The sequence below is a fragment of the Channa argus genome, chromosome 1 (genome assembly GCF_033026475.1).
Source record: "Channa argus isolate prfri chromosome 1, Channa argus male v1.0, whole genome shotgun sequence".
NCBI classification, from domain to species: Eukaryota; Metazoa; Chordata; class Actinopteri; order Anabantiformes; family Channidae; genus Channa; species Channa argus.
Genome location: NC_090197.1, coordinates 51412226 through 51428808, shown reverse-complemented (window position 1 = coordinate 51428808; position 16583 = coordinate 51412226). Strand labels below are relative to the sequence as shown.

Below are 16583 nucleotides of genomic sequence, written 5' to 3'. Positions count from 1 at the left end.
TTTGTTGTTTCTTGTATTGAGACATTTTCTTGTTGAATCTTTCTCTCACAAAGACTTTGGAGCCTTTGCTGGATGCTCCTTTTACACCCAGTGATGATCCTCTCACCTGGTACCAGTTCACCTGCTCGTGATGGATTCATCATGGTTTCACTCTTATTTTGTCTCCTCTAAACTTCTGATTGCAGACATGAAACTTGACATTTGATTCTATTTACAAAAGATGATGAAGTTGTAGAACGAAGCAGATATTGGATTAAAGACCAGAGGGGATCAGGTTTTTACTGTCCCGGCTCTGGGTCGACCTCTTTCAGGAGCTTAGTCTGCTCAGTTATTCTTGTCCTTTATTTCTGAATGTTTTGATCCACTTTTTATGAAAAAGTTTGTTTTTTCTGCTGGAGTGATGTTAATGTCTTCATTATTTTTGTAAAGGACTAAACTTTGGAGAATAACTATAAAAAAATAATCTTTATGAGCTCATCTCATCAATTATGTTTGTGCTATAGAAAACTACATATGAGGTCAAAACAAGTTTTTCTGTAGATGCAGAAATATCTGAGCTTTCAGTGTTTTCTTGTCTTCAGTTTAATATGAAACATGATTTGTTTAAGGATTGGGTAATTTGGTTTGAGGACACAAATAAGGAGACAGTCAGAGAGGGTTTCAAAGTAAAGGGACATTTATTATAGGGAGTTAGGGGAATGTTAACACCAACATAAAAATCCCTCCATAAGGACGAACAAGAATTACACAGCGTGTAAATTAACAAAATAAATCCAAAGACAAACTTAAATACCAAAAGGGAGGAAAAACTAAAGTAAACAGTGTAACCAAAGAATAACCAAACCTTAGACCTTGTTTTTCAGGAAATGTCAAAGACATAATAAAATATGTGTAGATTTGTGTGAGTAATGTGACATTAACAGTATTTCTACAGTTAATCGTTTCTACAACACAAATCCTACACATTGTCCATCACTGACTTTACTTACACAGCGTTTTGCTTATTTTTTGTCCTCACAGTGTGAACACAGACTGAGACTTGTTGTTATTTAGTAAAAACTGTCTGTGGACATGTCTCGTGTCTTTTCATTTCTGTGCTGATTCTTTGTTTCCTCCCAGGCACCAAAACCTCTCTGGATGCTGTGAGAAAAAGACTTCATGTCCTCAGATACCAGCTGTCCTCCTCCTCTTCCTCCTCTCTTCAGCCTCCATCCAGCTCACCTTCCCCAACGTCATGACGTCATGGATCGAGGTTACAACGGAGAACGTTCGGTTTCAGTTTAGCATTAGCTAAGTCACGTCCGTCCAAAGTTAATGCCATTAATTTAAAACCAGAAGACGGAAAGTCAGAATTGGTAACTGGGACATCGCGGATGATCAACGCTCTTGGTCTTTAACGACTTTCAAAGTTCCAGGGCTACAAGACTTAACACATGTTTGTAAAAAGACAAACGGAATAAATCGAAACCTCAGACAGGAACTTTTGTTCACTGACAGTTGAACCTTAGTGAAAATCATTCATCAGTCTGTAGCCTGCAGCAGTTTACAGCTTAAAGACCAGAGAGAAAATGGAGGAAAAGAAGACTGAGACAGGGTGAGTGTTAATCCAACATTACTATTATTTTACTGTCTCTGAGTCAGTTTGTCCCTGAGGACAATAGAGGAAACAACACACACTGTCCACTGCTGTTTATATGAAGAGACTCCGGAAAACAAAAACCAGGAAGTAGAAAATGTGGTGTTTCCTTAAAATGACACATTTTGTTTTTACACCATTGTTGTGAAGAAGTTTTGGCTCCTGACAATTTCAGAGTCTGAAGGTTAAGACTTGGTTTTAGTTCTTAATGGTTGGTGTTGATATAAGAATTATTTCAAGAGTGTCTTCACCAGTCTAGTTAGACACGACTCTGTGTGTGTGTGTGTGTGTGAACAAACCTGATTCTTGTTCTGGTCTCACAGTTTCTGTTATTGGTTCATCATGACTTGTACAAACATACACATACAGTTGTTTCTATGCTAATAAACTGGAGTCACATGCGTTTTTTTATGTGAACAGAAGGGAACAGAAACCCACATTTTTTTCTGCTAACACAATAAGGACATGTTAACAATAACATAAATATAAAGTCACTAATACATTCATGCTAAACATACAGTTGTGTACAAAAATTCTTTTTAGTGTAAAGATGCAAACTTTACATATATTTTACAAAAAAGAAGTGTATGAAGAAGTTATTGTAAAATAATGAAAAAACTAAATTAACTTAATTAAAACAACCTTTTTCTTTTTTTCTTTTTCTTTCTTTTTCTTTATTCTAAGTAATGTTATTTTAGTTAATGTTTGTAGGTAGATTTGGAACGTTAACTTCCTCAATGGGTATCTACCTCGGTGCTTTCAGTTTAGCAGCCTCTAGTTTTCACCCTCCCATAGACACATTCAGTCAATGACAAATGATTGCAAAACAATTAGTAGGAAAACAAGGCTTCATTTCATAAGCATTTTACTTTTTCCAATTAATTATTACATAACTTGGAATTTTTGTCACATAGTGTCGATTTATTGAAATCTTAATGTTATTTTATTTATAGAGCAGAGATTTACAGCAAAATAATGTCAAGGCACTTTACATAGTAAGTTCATGGCCTTAGAAATGTACAGACAAAGCCAACAAAGGACATTGAGCAAGCACAAAGGTAACGGTGTGGTGAAAAAAAGCAGAGAAAAAATAAAAAAAACAATAACTAAGGCCAGTGACTGCATATGGAAACATACAGCTCCAAACTGGGGACACCTGCAGAAGATAAAAGCACAACTATGGGAAAAGAAAATAGTTAGTGACATATAATGGTGACATGGCAATGTGTAGAAATGAAGACAGGGGAGGAGGAGGCTCCTTTCATGAATCTGTACCCAGCATGTGGCACTGTGTTCTTTATTGTCAACACGACATGGTCAAGTTCTTCATCTGTCATTTTAGAATTGGTGTCAAGTTGACAAGTTGTTTTCAGCTACACATCTCTGAACAGTCCTCCTAGATACTCCAAGATGCTGAGCCATCATTCCAACTGACATGGACATATCAAGCAGCCCCTGAAGCTGGTTTGCGGATATTACATAACGTGGCCGACCCATTGCTCCTTGTACTTGTTCTGGAGATGCATCAGGCACCTCAGGGTCACAGATATGAATATCATTTAGAAGGTTGTGTAATCCCTGTAAAATGGGTGGAGGGATTAAAGTGAACTCTTGAGAACAAGTAAACTCAAGAAAGTCCAAATCAATGGGAGGATGATTGATGACTTGGAGTAGCCTGGTCTGAAGCTAAACAAAAGGTGAACCAACATAACTGTACTTAACACATCCTGCCCGTGGATGTAGTGGATGGTTAACCATCTAGCACCAAGTACTGCCAGCTCTGCCTCTGTGTTTCAATTCAATTTCTTTAAAAGTAATCAAAAATCTCTTAGCTCTTCTGTTTTTCCATCTTTAATTATGGTTCTATTCTGCTTGAGTTTCAGATGTGTCTCTATTTTTAGTCTAATATTAGGAAAACCTCAGAATATAACCACCTTTTATTATGTTCCCTATAATTAAGATGGAATTAAATTAAAGCATTTTTGAGAATTATCATCAAAAACTGAAACTGATCTTCATAAAGACAATGTATGCTACAGTAGGACTTCATTTACCTGGTGAAACTGATCAGTGAGTCTATTTGCCTGTTTGTTGTGTGGTTGTAGACGTTAAGATGATCGACAATTTATCGTTAAATGTCTAACAGAACTTTTCCACTTTTGTATTTAGATAAAGTAAATGAACTTAATAGAGGAAGTTCTTTTATTCTGAACACGTCCAACCAGAAGACTGATTGATGCTGTGGATGGAGGAACATGGAGAACACATCGTAAGTTTTGTATTATTATTTATTATTTCACTGTCAGAGAATCTAGTTTAGTCTCATGTTGGACTGTAGGAGGTCGTGTTTGACATTGTCTGTGGACACAGAATAAACTTTACTGGAAAATAAATTTCCCACAGTTTGAGGTGTAAGTTACTGTGTATTTATGATATATTATTAGTTTATTAAGTAACTGATGCTGTGTATATAGAGTTTTATAGCAAGTTAACTTTCAGTCCCTGTTTAAAAAAAGTTATGAACTAATTAAACTGTGATAATCAAAATGTTTATCTATGTTTGAGCCGTTGATTGTGCAGATTCAGTGCAGTGTGTGAGCTGTAAACCACTGTCACATGTAACAAAGTGAACTGTGAAGACAAACCTGTGACAGTCACATAAAAGAACATGACACATGTAGGACAAACAAAGAGACGCGTCTTTAGGTTTTTGGTGTCAAATTCACAATTAGCATCCACCACTTATCCACCCTGGACAGGTCTCCAGTCTGTCTCAGGGCCAACACAGAGAGACATACACAGACAGACACCTAGGGACAATTTCCCTAACATGCATGTCTTTGGACTGTGGGAGGAAACTCGCACAAACACAGGGACAACATGCAAACTCCACACAGAGAGACTGCAGCTGGTCAGGGATTTGATCCAAGGACCTTCTAGCTGTGAAGCAACAGCATTAACCGCTCCACCACTGCTGCCTTCACAAATATAGGTTTTAAATTATTTGGAAATAATTTCGTCGTGATTGTATTTACGTTTTACAGCATCCCAACTTTTCTGAAAACAGGTTATTGATGGAGAAAAACACATAATCCTTTTTTATTCTAAAGCTCTGATAATGTCTTGTGTTTATGTCTGTTTATTACAAGTGTTAATGATAAAAAACACTTTTGTTTCCACAGACACAAACCAGAGTCTTCAGCATCCAGTCATCTGTCTATGAAGAGTGACCGGTCCAAAGGACATCCTCTAAACTTCAGTCCTGAACCTGAACCCTCAGACACAAAGTAAGAGAGTTTCTACTGTAAACTGACCTGATGAAGATGATTCACTGAGGATGATTTATATTCATGATGCAGAACTATTAGTGCAGATACTGGTTCAGAATAAGATGGATCTTAGTCTGGGTTTTATTTCCACAAACTACTGATGGTGTTTCTGTAGTAAAAAAAGAAAAAAACAGAAATCTACTGATTAGTTAGTTATAGAGAAATGTTTTCACAGAGAGAAGAAAAAGCAGTTTGGAGAAAGATCCAGAACAAGACCTGGACTGCAGACAGACAGTCAGAGCAGCTCTGTACAAAGTAAGACTGAACATCTGTCTGCTGATGTTTCTGAAAACAAGACTTGTTGTTTTATACACAGACATTTGTCGTATTATACAGCATTAACATTTATTTTGTTATTATCATTCATTTGTGTTAAATATTATAATAATCACAAATTCTTAAACATCTTTGTGTTTTCTTCATTGGTAGTTTCTCATCTTTCAGCAGATGTTGGTCTGCAGGAGGTTTTAGATGAACATAAGATCAGTCTGAGGAGGAGATGTGAATGTGTGACTGAAGGAAGTGATGAAACAGGAAGTGGAACCCTCCTCAACAGGATCTACACTGAGCTCTACATCACAGAGGGACAGAGTGAAGAGGTTAATACCCAACATGAGGTGAAGCAGCTTGAGACAGCTTCCAAGATGAAGACCCTCCATGACACTTCAATCAAGGTCCACGACATCTTTAAAGCCTTACCTGACCAACAGAGACACATCAGAGTGGTTCTGACCAACGGTGTCGCTGGTGTTGGAAAAACCTTCTTGGTGCAGAAGTTCAGTCTGGACTGGGCAGAGGACTTGGAAAACCAAGATGTCAGTGTGCTGGTTGTGCTTTCGTTCAGGGAGCTGAACTTGATCAAAGATGAGCAGTACAGTCTTCTCACGCTGCTCCATGTTTTCCATCCAACATTACAGAAGGTCACAGCAGAGCAGCTGGCTGTCTGTAAACTTTTGTTCATCTTTGACGGCCTGGATGAAAGCAGACGTTCACTGGATTTCAACAACAGTGAGGTTGTGTCTGATGTCACACAGAAGTCATCAGTCGACGTGCTGTTGACAAACCTCATCAAGGGGAATCTGCTTCCCTCGGCTCTGGTCTGGATAACTTCCAGACCTGCAGCAGCCAATCAGATCCCTCCTACATGTGTCGACAGGGTAACAGAAGTACGAGGCTTCACTGACGCCCAGAAGGATGAGTACTTCAGGAGGAGGTTCAGTGATGAAGAGCTGTCCAGCAGAATCATCTCCCACATCAAGACATCCAGGAGCCTTCACGTCATGTGTCACATCCCAGTCTTCAGCTGGATCACTGCTACAGTTGTGGAGCACATGTTGACTACAGAGCAGAGTGGAGAGCTGCCCAAGACCCTGACTGACATGTACTCACATTTCCTGCTGGTTCAAACCAAGAGGAAGAAGAACAAGTATGATGAGGGACATGAGACCAGGCCACAGGAGCTGATGGAGGCTGACAGGGATGTTCTTGTGAAGCTGGGGATGCTGGCGTTTGAACATCTGAAGAAAGGAAACATAATCTTCTACCAAGAAGACCTGGAGCAGTGTGGTCTTGATGTCACAGAGGCCTTGGTGTACTCAGGAGTTTGTACAGAGATCTTCAAAAGAGAGAGTGTGATCTTCCAGAAAACAGTCTACTGCTTTGTTCATCTGAGCATTCAGGAGTTTCTGGCTGCAGTTTACTTCTTCCACTGTTACACCAACAGGGAGACAGAGGTACTGGAGGACTTCCTGGGGAAGAAATACTCATCTCAAAACTCCTCTCCTGAGGTTTTCCTGAAGTCAGCCATGCAGAAATCCCTCCAAAGTAAAAATGGTCACCTGGACCTGTTTGTCCGCTTCCTTCATGGTCTCTCTCTGGAGTCCAACCAGAGACTCTTAGAAGGTCTGCTGGGTCAGACAGAGAACAGTCCAGAAACCATCCAGAGAGTCATAAACAACCTGAAGAAAAAGCAAACTAAAAGTTCTCCTGACAGAAGCATCAACATCTTCCACTGTCTGATGGAGATGAAGGACCACTCAGTACATCAGCAGATCCAAGAGTTCCTGAAGTCAGAGAACAGATCAAAGAAGAAACTCCCTGTGATCCACTGCTCAGCTCTGGCCTACATTCTGCAGATGTCAGAGGAGGTTCTGGATGATTTGGACCTGAAGAAGTACAACACATCAGAGGAGGGACGACTGAGACTGATCCCAGCTGTGAGGAACTGCAGAAAGGCTCAGTAAGTCCAGATGTGATCAATCACACTTAACACACATAAAAGATGTTTGAACCCCCGAAACCAAGCTGAAGTGAAGAGAGCTACAGTAAAGGTCTGACAGAGCATCACCAGGGAAGAAACCCGGCATCTTGTGATGTTCATAGTTCCAGATTTCAGCGAGTTTTTGACTCAGAAAGATTTGGAACAAATTTTAAAACAGAGAGTTGAACTTTATTGTTCTTAATATTTGTGAGCCACTAAAATTGGGGGTCTGTGAATAAAAGTGTGTGTAGTTCCTCCACTGTTCATCTAATGTTTTGGAGCAAAGCCTTAAATGAAAGCTGACAGTCTCCACTTTAAGCACATTTTGATGGTTTCACTTCAAATCCACTGTGGTGGGACAGAGACAGAACCATGAAATCTGTGTCCCTGTTCAGATACTTATGGACCTGACTGTGTGTGTGTGTGTGTTTGTGTCTCCGTGATGTAGAAAAGTGTTATAGAAGATAAGTTCAGATCATTTAGCTGCTGCCTCCATCTCATTCTGCTTTGTGATCAAAATAAAGAAAGTCTAAACTTTATAGTAGATTTTTAATTATACTTATAAATTACATATTCATATTATTTCTCATTATCTGTTATCACAGACTTTCTGGCTGCAAACTCTCAGAGACTCACTGTGAAGTTTTGGCCTCAGCTCTGAAGTCCAGCCCCTCCCATCTGAGAGAACTGGACCTGAATGGAAACTGGGACTTGCAGGATTCAGGAGTGAAGCTGATTTGTTCTGGCCTGAAGAATCCAAACTGTCTCCTGGAGACTCTGAGGTCAGTTTTCCATCTTAAATCCATAAGTGAATGTTCAGGTTTCGTTTGGTTCATTAGTTTCTACGTTTGTCTGAGCACAAATGTGAAAACCATTTCCTCAGGTCAAATCCCTCAACACTATGTGGGACTTTAAGTTGAGTCCACATAGAGAAGTGAAATAAGTCCAGACTGGCTGATGGGAGATGTCTCCATGTTTGCAGACTGTACTTGAAGGAAAGTGGTGCTGAGGAGGAACAGGCTGACGGTCTGATTGGGCCTTGGACTAGTACCTTGTCTGCACTAGTAGTGGACCATGAACTTAAGGAAAGCCGAGTTTTTCTCAAGTGTTAAAGAGCGAAAAGTGTGAAGATGAAACTTGAAAAAATCCTTTTTCAGAAATCTGACCCTGCAGACATGTTTGTACAGAAAGGTGCTAGGTTCCATTTAGGATCAGAGAAGAGAACATCCATCTGACTTTCAGAGGAACCTGAACTCAGTGTGATCATTTATTTCACAATACTGGTCATTTATGAAATTTTAAAGAAAACTTCAGTCAAGATTCAGTCTTTTGAATAAACATGTCTGATTTTATATGTTATAACTGTCATTTTATGAATCAGTGCTGACATGAATAGGTGTATGAATGTTGTGCTGACATTTGGATGATGTCTGTAGAAGTCTGACATTCTGATGATCCACAATAACACAAGGACAAAGTCACTCTAACACCATTGATTAGGACAAATCTGATTGATTACTAATGATTTGATCGACATCTTTGATTCTTTATTCAGATTGAGTCACTGCAGTTTGTCAAAGATCAGCTGTGATTCTCTGGTCTCAGCTCTGAAGTCCAACCCCTCCCATCTGAAAGAACTGGACCTGAGCTTCAACAAGCTGCAGGATTCAGTAGTGAAGCTGCTGTGTGGTTTTCTGGAGAGTCCACACTGTAGACTGGAGACTCTGAGGTCAGACACCATTTTTTCAGTGAGAGATACTGTTGGAGATCTTTTTTTAGTTGACAACTGTAGTTAGTTAATTAAAATCAAAAGTGTCTTTTTTAAAATAATATCAGTTTACAGTTACTGAATATTGTAGTAAGTTTTTAGTCTGTCATATGTGATTTGATGTTTGTCTTCTAATTCCAGTGGTGAGTGAGGTGAGCAGCATGTTCTGAATCAGTGCTGACATGAATAGGTGTATGAATGTTGTGCTGACATTCTGATGATCCACAATAACACAAGGACAAAGTTACTCTAACACCATTGATTAGGACATATCTGATTGATTACTAATGATTTGATCGACATCTTTGATTCTTTATTCAGATTAAGTTCCTGCGATTTGTCAGAGATCAGCTGTGATTCTCTGGTCTCAGCTCTGAAGTCCAACCCCTCCCATCTGAGACAACTGGACCTGAGTGAAAACAACCTGCAGGATTCAGCAGTGAAGCTACTGTGTGGTTTTCTGGAGAGTCCACACTGTAGACTGGAGACTCTGAGGTCAGACACCATTTTTTAGTTGTGTGCTGAGATTAATATGATGTGAAAGTTGTGGTGACACTAAACTACAGACAGGTTCATGTTTCTGAGGTAAAATCACATTCAAACTGTTCAGTGGCTGAAAGTAAGTTTTGAAAGTGTCGACTCTGATTTGAAAGTAGAAAAATCTGATGTGAAGATGACATTTGATTGTCAGACTTAGAATTGAAGACACTTGTATAAAGCAGCAACAGAGAATCAGCTTGGAGCAAATAGAAGGAGGAGAGAAGAATCAGCAGGTTAAGAACAGGACACACAGCACTAAATAGTTGACTGAAGCTAATGAAGAAGCATCCAACTGTGTCAAGAAGCAGAGACAGTTGATCCTGTTTGATTTGAGTGGAATAAATGTAGAGAGGAGCAGCAGAGTGGGATTGGAAGGTGCAGAGAAAAGGAAAGAAATCCTCCAAACATTCCACAGCTACTATCAAGTGCAACAGGAGATGATTGACAGCTTTACATCATATGGGAAATATTTTGCATGTGTGAAGACATGTGAGAGACACATGAGAGAGCAGGGAGGACAAATGTGTGTTGAGGACAACCAACATGTTGCTGGAGACAAACTGGATCTTTTTCCAATCACTACATTGTCTGATCACATGAAGCCAAATCCAGGTGAATGACAGCAGCTGTGCTGTGAGATCCACCTTAGAGACATTTCAAATGTGTGAGGACACAGTTCCTCCTGTCTGTCTCTGTCCAGTGTTTGAAGACAGACACAGAAAAACCTTAGTTCGAAGGTTTGATCATTAAGAGCAGACAAGAGGTTGAAGTTTGTGTTTAGCAGAGTTTAGACACTAACATTTCACTAATGATCAGATTGTTGCTTCTGTCTTCACAAAGACAAAATGGACTGTCCAAATGAAGAAGAAGACAGACACAGAAATATATTATTGAAGAATCCTGAGAGAAAATCCTAATCTCAGCTCTGATCAGATGATGAAAGATTGATGGTTTCAAACAGGAACTTTGTCTCTAAACTTTCATCTTTGATTCTTTATTCAGATTGAGTTTCTGCAGTTTTTCAGAGATCAGCTGTGATTCTCTGGTCTCAGCTCTGAAGTCCAACCCCTCCCATCTGAGACAACTGGACCTGAGTGACAACAACCTGCAGGATTCAGGAGTGAAGCTGCTGTGTGGTTTTCTGGAGAGTCCACACTGTAGACTGGAGACTCTGAGGTCAGTAGAGGGTTGGAGTCCGTCCATGCTGCTTTCAGCAGTATTGTACTAAACCCAGTTAGTATCAAAGCAAAGATCCAGTTATTTCCTGTAAAGCTCCAACCTTCTCAGTGGCTGCTTTCCTCAGTGAAGCTGTGAGAGGAGAATGGGGACATTTTTTTCTTTAGTTTCAGGTAAATGTATTAATAATAAACCTACATTTATTTAAGACAATAATACCAAACTAAACCAAATACAAAGAAACCTTTTTAAAAAATGTAACAGTAATAAAATCAAACTCTGTTTAGAACAGCAATAAAATCCTTATTAAAATCAATTTACAGTCAGTGAAAAGCTGCATTATAATGGATCTGCAACCTTAAAGAGACACATGTTTAACTCTGCAATGAAACTGTGTTGGTGAATGTGAAAGGGAAGTTCAGTCCAGAGTCTCAGTTCTGGTTCTGAGTTGAACTTCAGCAGCTGAAGTAGATCACAGCATGAGGGAGGCAACATCATAAAGGCTCAAATTGGCCAGTTATGCAGGAGCAAGGCCATGCAGAGCTTTGAATACTTCCAAAAGAATTTCCAACTGAACATGACGAAGTAACGTGTTCACATGTTTTAGATTGGATGAGACCTTTGGCTGCAGAGTCCTGGATAATCCAAAGATGATCAATACATTTTGGGGAATGTCAGACAAATATTGGGTTTTGTTGCATCTAATTATTTTTAGTCATGTGTCATTTTTCTGACAAATTAAACCTTCAGATCTCAAATGCTCATATTTCTCACTAATGTTTGTCAATACATTGTAAAGAATGTTGAGTTCATCTTTGAATTTAAATTCAGATTTATCACAACAATAAACTGAAATAAACTTAACAAAACAATATTCTTTGGATTTAATTCATATCAGTGAGCTGTAATCATTGATGTTCATATAGAATTAGTTGTATTTTTTCACAGAGGTGAATTTTCTTGTTAATTAAGTTGCAAAATGTTTAAAGAACTAAACTGTTGTTTTTCCATGTTTCAGTCCATGAAGTTGAAATTGTTTTTATTTCACATTTCTGCTGAACATTTTCCAAAGTTTTCATGAAATCATCTGTAATTTGGGATTCAAATAGTTTTGTTCTGAATAGTTTAGTAGTAAAATAGTTTTTAGTTTTGCTCATTTTAGAGAAAACACCATTGATTAGGACAAATCTGATTGATTACTAATGATTTGATCTACATCTTTGATTCTTTATTCAGATTGTGGGACTGCAGTTTGTCAGAGATCAGCTGTGACTCTCTGTTCTCAGCTGTGAAGTCCAACCCCTCCCATCTGAGAGAACTGGACCTGAGCTACAACAACCTGCAGGATTCAAGAGTGAAGCTTCTGTCTGATCTTGTGGAGAGTCCACACTGTAGACTGGAGACTCTGAGGTCAGTAGAGGGTTGGAGTCAGTCCATGCTGCTTTCAGCAGTATTGTACTAAACCCAGTTTGTATCAAAGCAAAGATCCAGTATTTCCTGTAAAGCTCCAACCTTCTCAGTGGCTGCTTTCCTCAGTGAAGCTGTGAGAGGAGAATGGGGACAGGCTTCAGGATTGGACAGAAAGACAGAGACAGAGAAAACAGTCAGCCAATCAGATCAGCCAGAAGCTTGTTGTCATCATCTGTTTGAGTTAATGTGAAGATGACTGTTGTTGTTGTCTTCATGTGGACAGGAAATAAAGCTGGATTCCAGCTGACAGCCTCACAACATAAAAAGAGACAGTGGTCCTCATTCATCAAATCTGATCGTTTTCAAAACTAAACTATTGATCAGTTTCATCTTTGTCACAGCTCTAAGATCAGTCTGACTGAAGCCTGCAAATCAAAGAACCATGGTTACATTTAGTAACCAAGTGAGTCTCTGGAAACATCACTGATCTCCTCTGTTCTCTCTCATTCTCTCTACAGGGGGAAGCCGACTCTAATGGACCAGCAAAGAAGATTTGTATCATATCAATGTCTGATGTAACAGTGTCATTAAATGACCAGGATAATGTTTGTCCTGATGATGCAGATGTTGCAGCAGCAGCAGCATGTTGTGTGCAGAGAGGCTCTGACTGGACCATGTTACTGGGAGGTAGAGTGGAGAGGAGAGCTTCATCCAGCAGTGACTGACAGAGGAATCAGAAGAAGTGGAGATGACTCTCAGTGCTGCAGTCTGAACTGCTCTGAGAACAGCTCCACTGTCAGACACAATGTCAAGTCCACCATCATCCCTGTGTGATCCTCTGGATCTGAGAGAGGATCAGCAGTGGATCTGCTCTGCTGCTGCTCTGTCCTTCTACACAGTCTCTGCAGACACACTGAGACTCCTCCACTCCTTCTGCTCCACACTCAACCACCTCCTCCACCTCCACCTGGATTTGACTTTGTCTTTTTTGATTCCTTCAGATCTTAAATTCATATTTCTGTTTAAGTGATGGAGTATTAAAGTAAAATAGTGTAATGTTTCTCTCTGAACTCCTGGTTTTTAGCAACAATAGACAGTTTCTCATTATCTTTATATTAATAACAGATAAATAGCTGATAATAAATGTGATTTTATAATCAGTAAAGTCTCTCAACTGACTGGAAATCGATTATATCTGTTTTTTTTGTTATTACTGTTAAAAATGACATTATCTGGTCTTAGACACATCAAGTCTCTTTTAGGGTTTTATTACCTTAGAAGAGAGAAGAACATCAACAGAGCTTCCAGTGCAGTTCTAAACTTCATACATCACACATTAGTTTTCTAACCTTGTGTTGCTGGACAGAACATTCTCCACCCTCAGGCTACTGCTCTCAGCCCTTTTCTGCTTTTCTAGAAACCTTTTCCCTTTTCAGCACTTTGATAAGCACCTGTGCGCATGAAGTGACTCTGGGTCACTACAGTGTGGGGTGATCTGCTGTTAGACAATAACTGACCTGGGAGCAGTTCTGCAAACACTTCAAGACAAAACATGGATATGAGACAAAGTTTGAACATTTTTCACAATTTACCATTACAACTAGAGAAAACACAAGCATTAGCATTTAATCATACTTGATTTTGCATCACAATTCCCTCCTGAGACATTTAAGATATTCAATATACATCATCATAATGTTGTATTGGAAATTCAGGCTCTGTTTCTGTGTGACAGACATCACTGGGGTACAGAGCTAAGCAGAGATTAGGAGGTTTTCTAAGCATATTTACAATCTGTGAATGGATCAACATCAGGTTCTAAAAGAGGAACATTATTCTTTGCAGATCTTAGATCAACAAGTACCATCTGATGAGTCACAGCACTCTGTGACTCACATAATTAGACCTCTTCCATGTGGCATAAGACAACATCCACAAAATGCAAAAATTACAAGCAGATGTACAGAAATAAGTAGGTAGGACAAACTGTAATGTGAGTCAGTTTTCTGCTAAATGTTTGGGTAGGTTCACCTTATCTAACATGCAAGTTTTCTCAGACAGGCTGCACATCAGAAAGTCATCAATGATTTCAGCTGAAAATCACCTGGACGTCTCAAAAAGTCAGTTAAAAAGCCAAATCTTATCCAGGTAACCGCTATTATTTTTAAGGAAAAAGCAAAAAGTAATGGCTGTCAGTGAACATACGGACAAATAGAAATACATTCTCCAAATCAGCAACCGAGAAATTAGTGGAAGTTAATTGTGGATTTAATACTTCTGGAGCTCTTGGATGAATTTCCATTTTTACTACTTGCAAATCCTGTACAAATCTCCACTTTCCACCATCACGTATCTTTGCTGATAAAGTTTCACAAGACACAATTACAACTGCTTTTCTTATTAATATATTAATATTAATATATATTAACATTACATTTTTTCCCAGGGTTAATGCAGAATTCAGATGTATTAACAAACAGACAGAATGGACGTGTTCATGGGAGGTTGTATGTCAAATGAAAAATCTTAATTGATAAAACATGGTTGACATTCAAGACTTTTGTCCCTCAGTAGATAAATATGAGTGTTTAAAATTAACATCCGTGCAGATTTAGGCCTATTACATCTTCAATAAATTAGAATAAAAATATTGCCATGAATATAAACTGTTATAATTTGAATTCAACAATAATTATTTTAGGATATTTTTTGCATCAACATATGAAAAGATGGAACATTAAGCCAGTTAACTATTTATTATATACTATGAAAACAAACAGGAAGCAAATGGTTTTTTTTTTGTTTTTCTTTCTTAATCAGCAAAAAAACCTTTTTTTTCCAAAAATGTTTTGAATGATGTGAAATCCCACTTTTCTCAGTAGAAAACAGTGAATCTGAATCACCCTCTTGGAAATATGAATGAATGAATGGATCATTTTTGTGTTGCTGCCACTACATAAAGAGAGTGTGTATGTTTTATTCTCAGGCAAAACAGAAATAAAAGACTCAACCACGAGCTGCTTCCACTCATGCACAGAAGAACATTTTCCCAATTATCTTCTTCTTTAGCTAATGACAATATAAGAGGAGCAGCATATGAAACATCATAGAAATGTTTAGTTTCTCCTTCAGACAGACAGACAGTGCACATCTGTGATCAGACCAATACAAAAACCCTGCAGTCAATTTCTCAGACTTCACTGAATCCCCTCTTTGTTCATTAGGAACATCAGGGCCATGTGAATCCTGCTGTACAATGTAAATCACCTTCTGACATTAAATCTGTGCACATTGGGGAAAATGGATAATGTGACACTTCCATTCATACACATGTAACAAAGAATCAGGGCCGTGGGTGTTTGCAAATTTTAAATTACTGAACACTTGTATTACTTCTGATGTAGACGTCAGACAGATCCACAAGTTAATCATTAGATATGTCAATTTATGTATTTATATAATCAGTTGACTTCCTGTGTTTAAAGATTTCACAGTAAAAATTGAGTTGGTTTCCTAAATCTCATGTGAGCTGTAAATATCAGAGCAACACAAACAGATCTCAGCGACTGTTTCTGTCCTGTCAGGATTTAGAATGTGACTGCAGAATCTTGAAGTTCCTGTTCCATGTTGTTTGAATGACTAATGTGATTCTGTTAATAAACCTCATCAGCACAGTTTGAAGAAAAGGGAAGTTCCTCCAAAAGAAAACCTGATGAAGTAGTTCAGGACTCAGAGTATTTGTGTAGTTAATGCAGGATTAGATAGATATGAGCTGGCAAACATCAGATAGTTTGGAAATAGTTACTGTACAACACATCGAAAAAGCTCAAGTTAACACAGTGGTGTTGCAGATAAACCTGAGGCTGCGTATTATACAGCATTAACATTTATTTTGTTATTATCATTCATTTGTGTTAAATATTATAATAATCACAAATTCCTAAACATCTTTTTGTGTTTTCTTCATTGGTAGTTTCTGATCTATCAGCAGATGTTGGTCTGCAGGAGGTTTTAGATGAACATAAGATCAGTCTGAGGAGGAGATGTGAATGTGTGACTGAAGGAAGTGATGAAACAGGAAGTGGAACCCTCCTCAACAGGATCTACACTGAGCTCTACATCACAGAGGGACAGAGTGAAGAGGTTAATACCCAACATGAGGTGAGGCAGCTTGAGACAGCTTCCAAGATGAAGACCCTCCATGACACTCCAATCAAGGTCCACGACATCTTTAAAGTCTTACCTGACCAACAGAGACACATCAGAGTGGTTCTGACCAACGGTGTCGCTGGTGTTGGAAAAACCTTCTCGGTGCAGAAGTTCAGTCTGGACTGGGCAGAGGACTTGGAAAACCAAGATGTCAGTGTGCTGGTTCTGCTTTCGTTCAGGGAGCTGAACTTGATCAAAGATGAGCAGTACAGTCTTCTCAAGCTGCTCCATGTTTTCCATCCAACATTACAGAAG

The 16583-nt window shown here is 38.8% G+C and overlaps 1 protein-coding gene across 2 annotated transcripts in view; it reads left to right on the top strand.

Annotated features, from left to right (window-relative positions):
* Positions 1-15135, top strand: part of LOC137098635 (NACHT, LRR and PYD domains-containing protein 12-like) — a 36692-nt gene extending 21557 nt beyond the window's left edge. For both annotated transcript variants that reach the window (XM_067475084.1, XM_067475094.1), the window contains 5 exons: positions 8781-8954; positions 9315-9488; positions 10536-10709; positions 11946-12119; positions 12638-15135. In XM_067475084.1, coding sequence (XP_067331185.1) covers positions 8781-8954; positions 9315-9488; positions 10536-10709; positions 11946-12119; positions 12638-12698 — 757 coding nt within the window. In that variant the 3' untranslated portion in view covers positions 12699-15135. The remainder of the gene's footprint in view (positions 1-8780; positions 8955-9314; positions 9489-10535; positions 10710-11945; positions 12120-12637) is intronic.
* The last annotated feature ends 1448 nt before the right edge of the window (positions 15136-16583 follow it).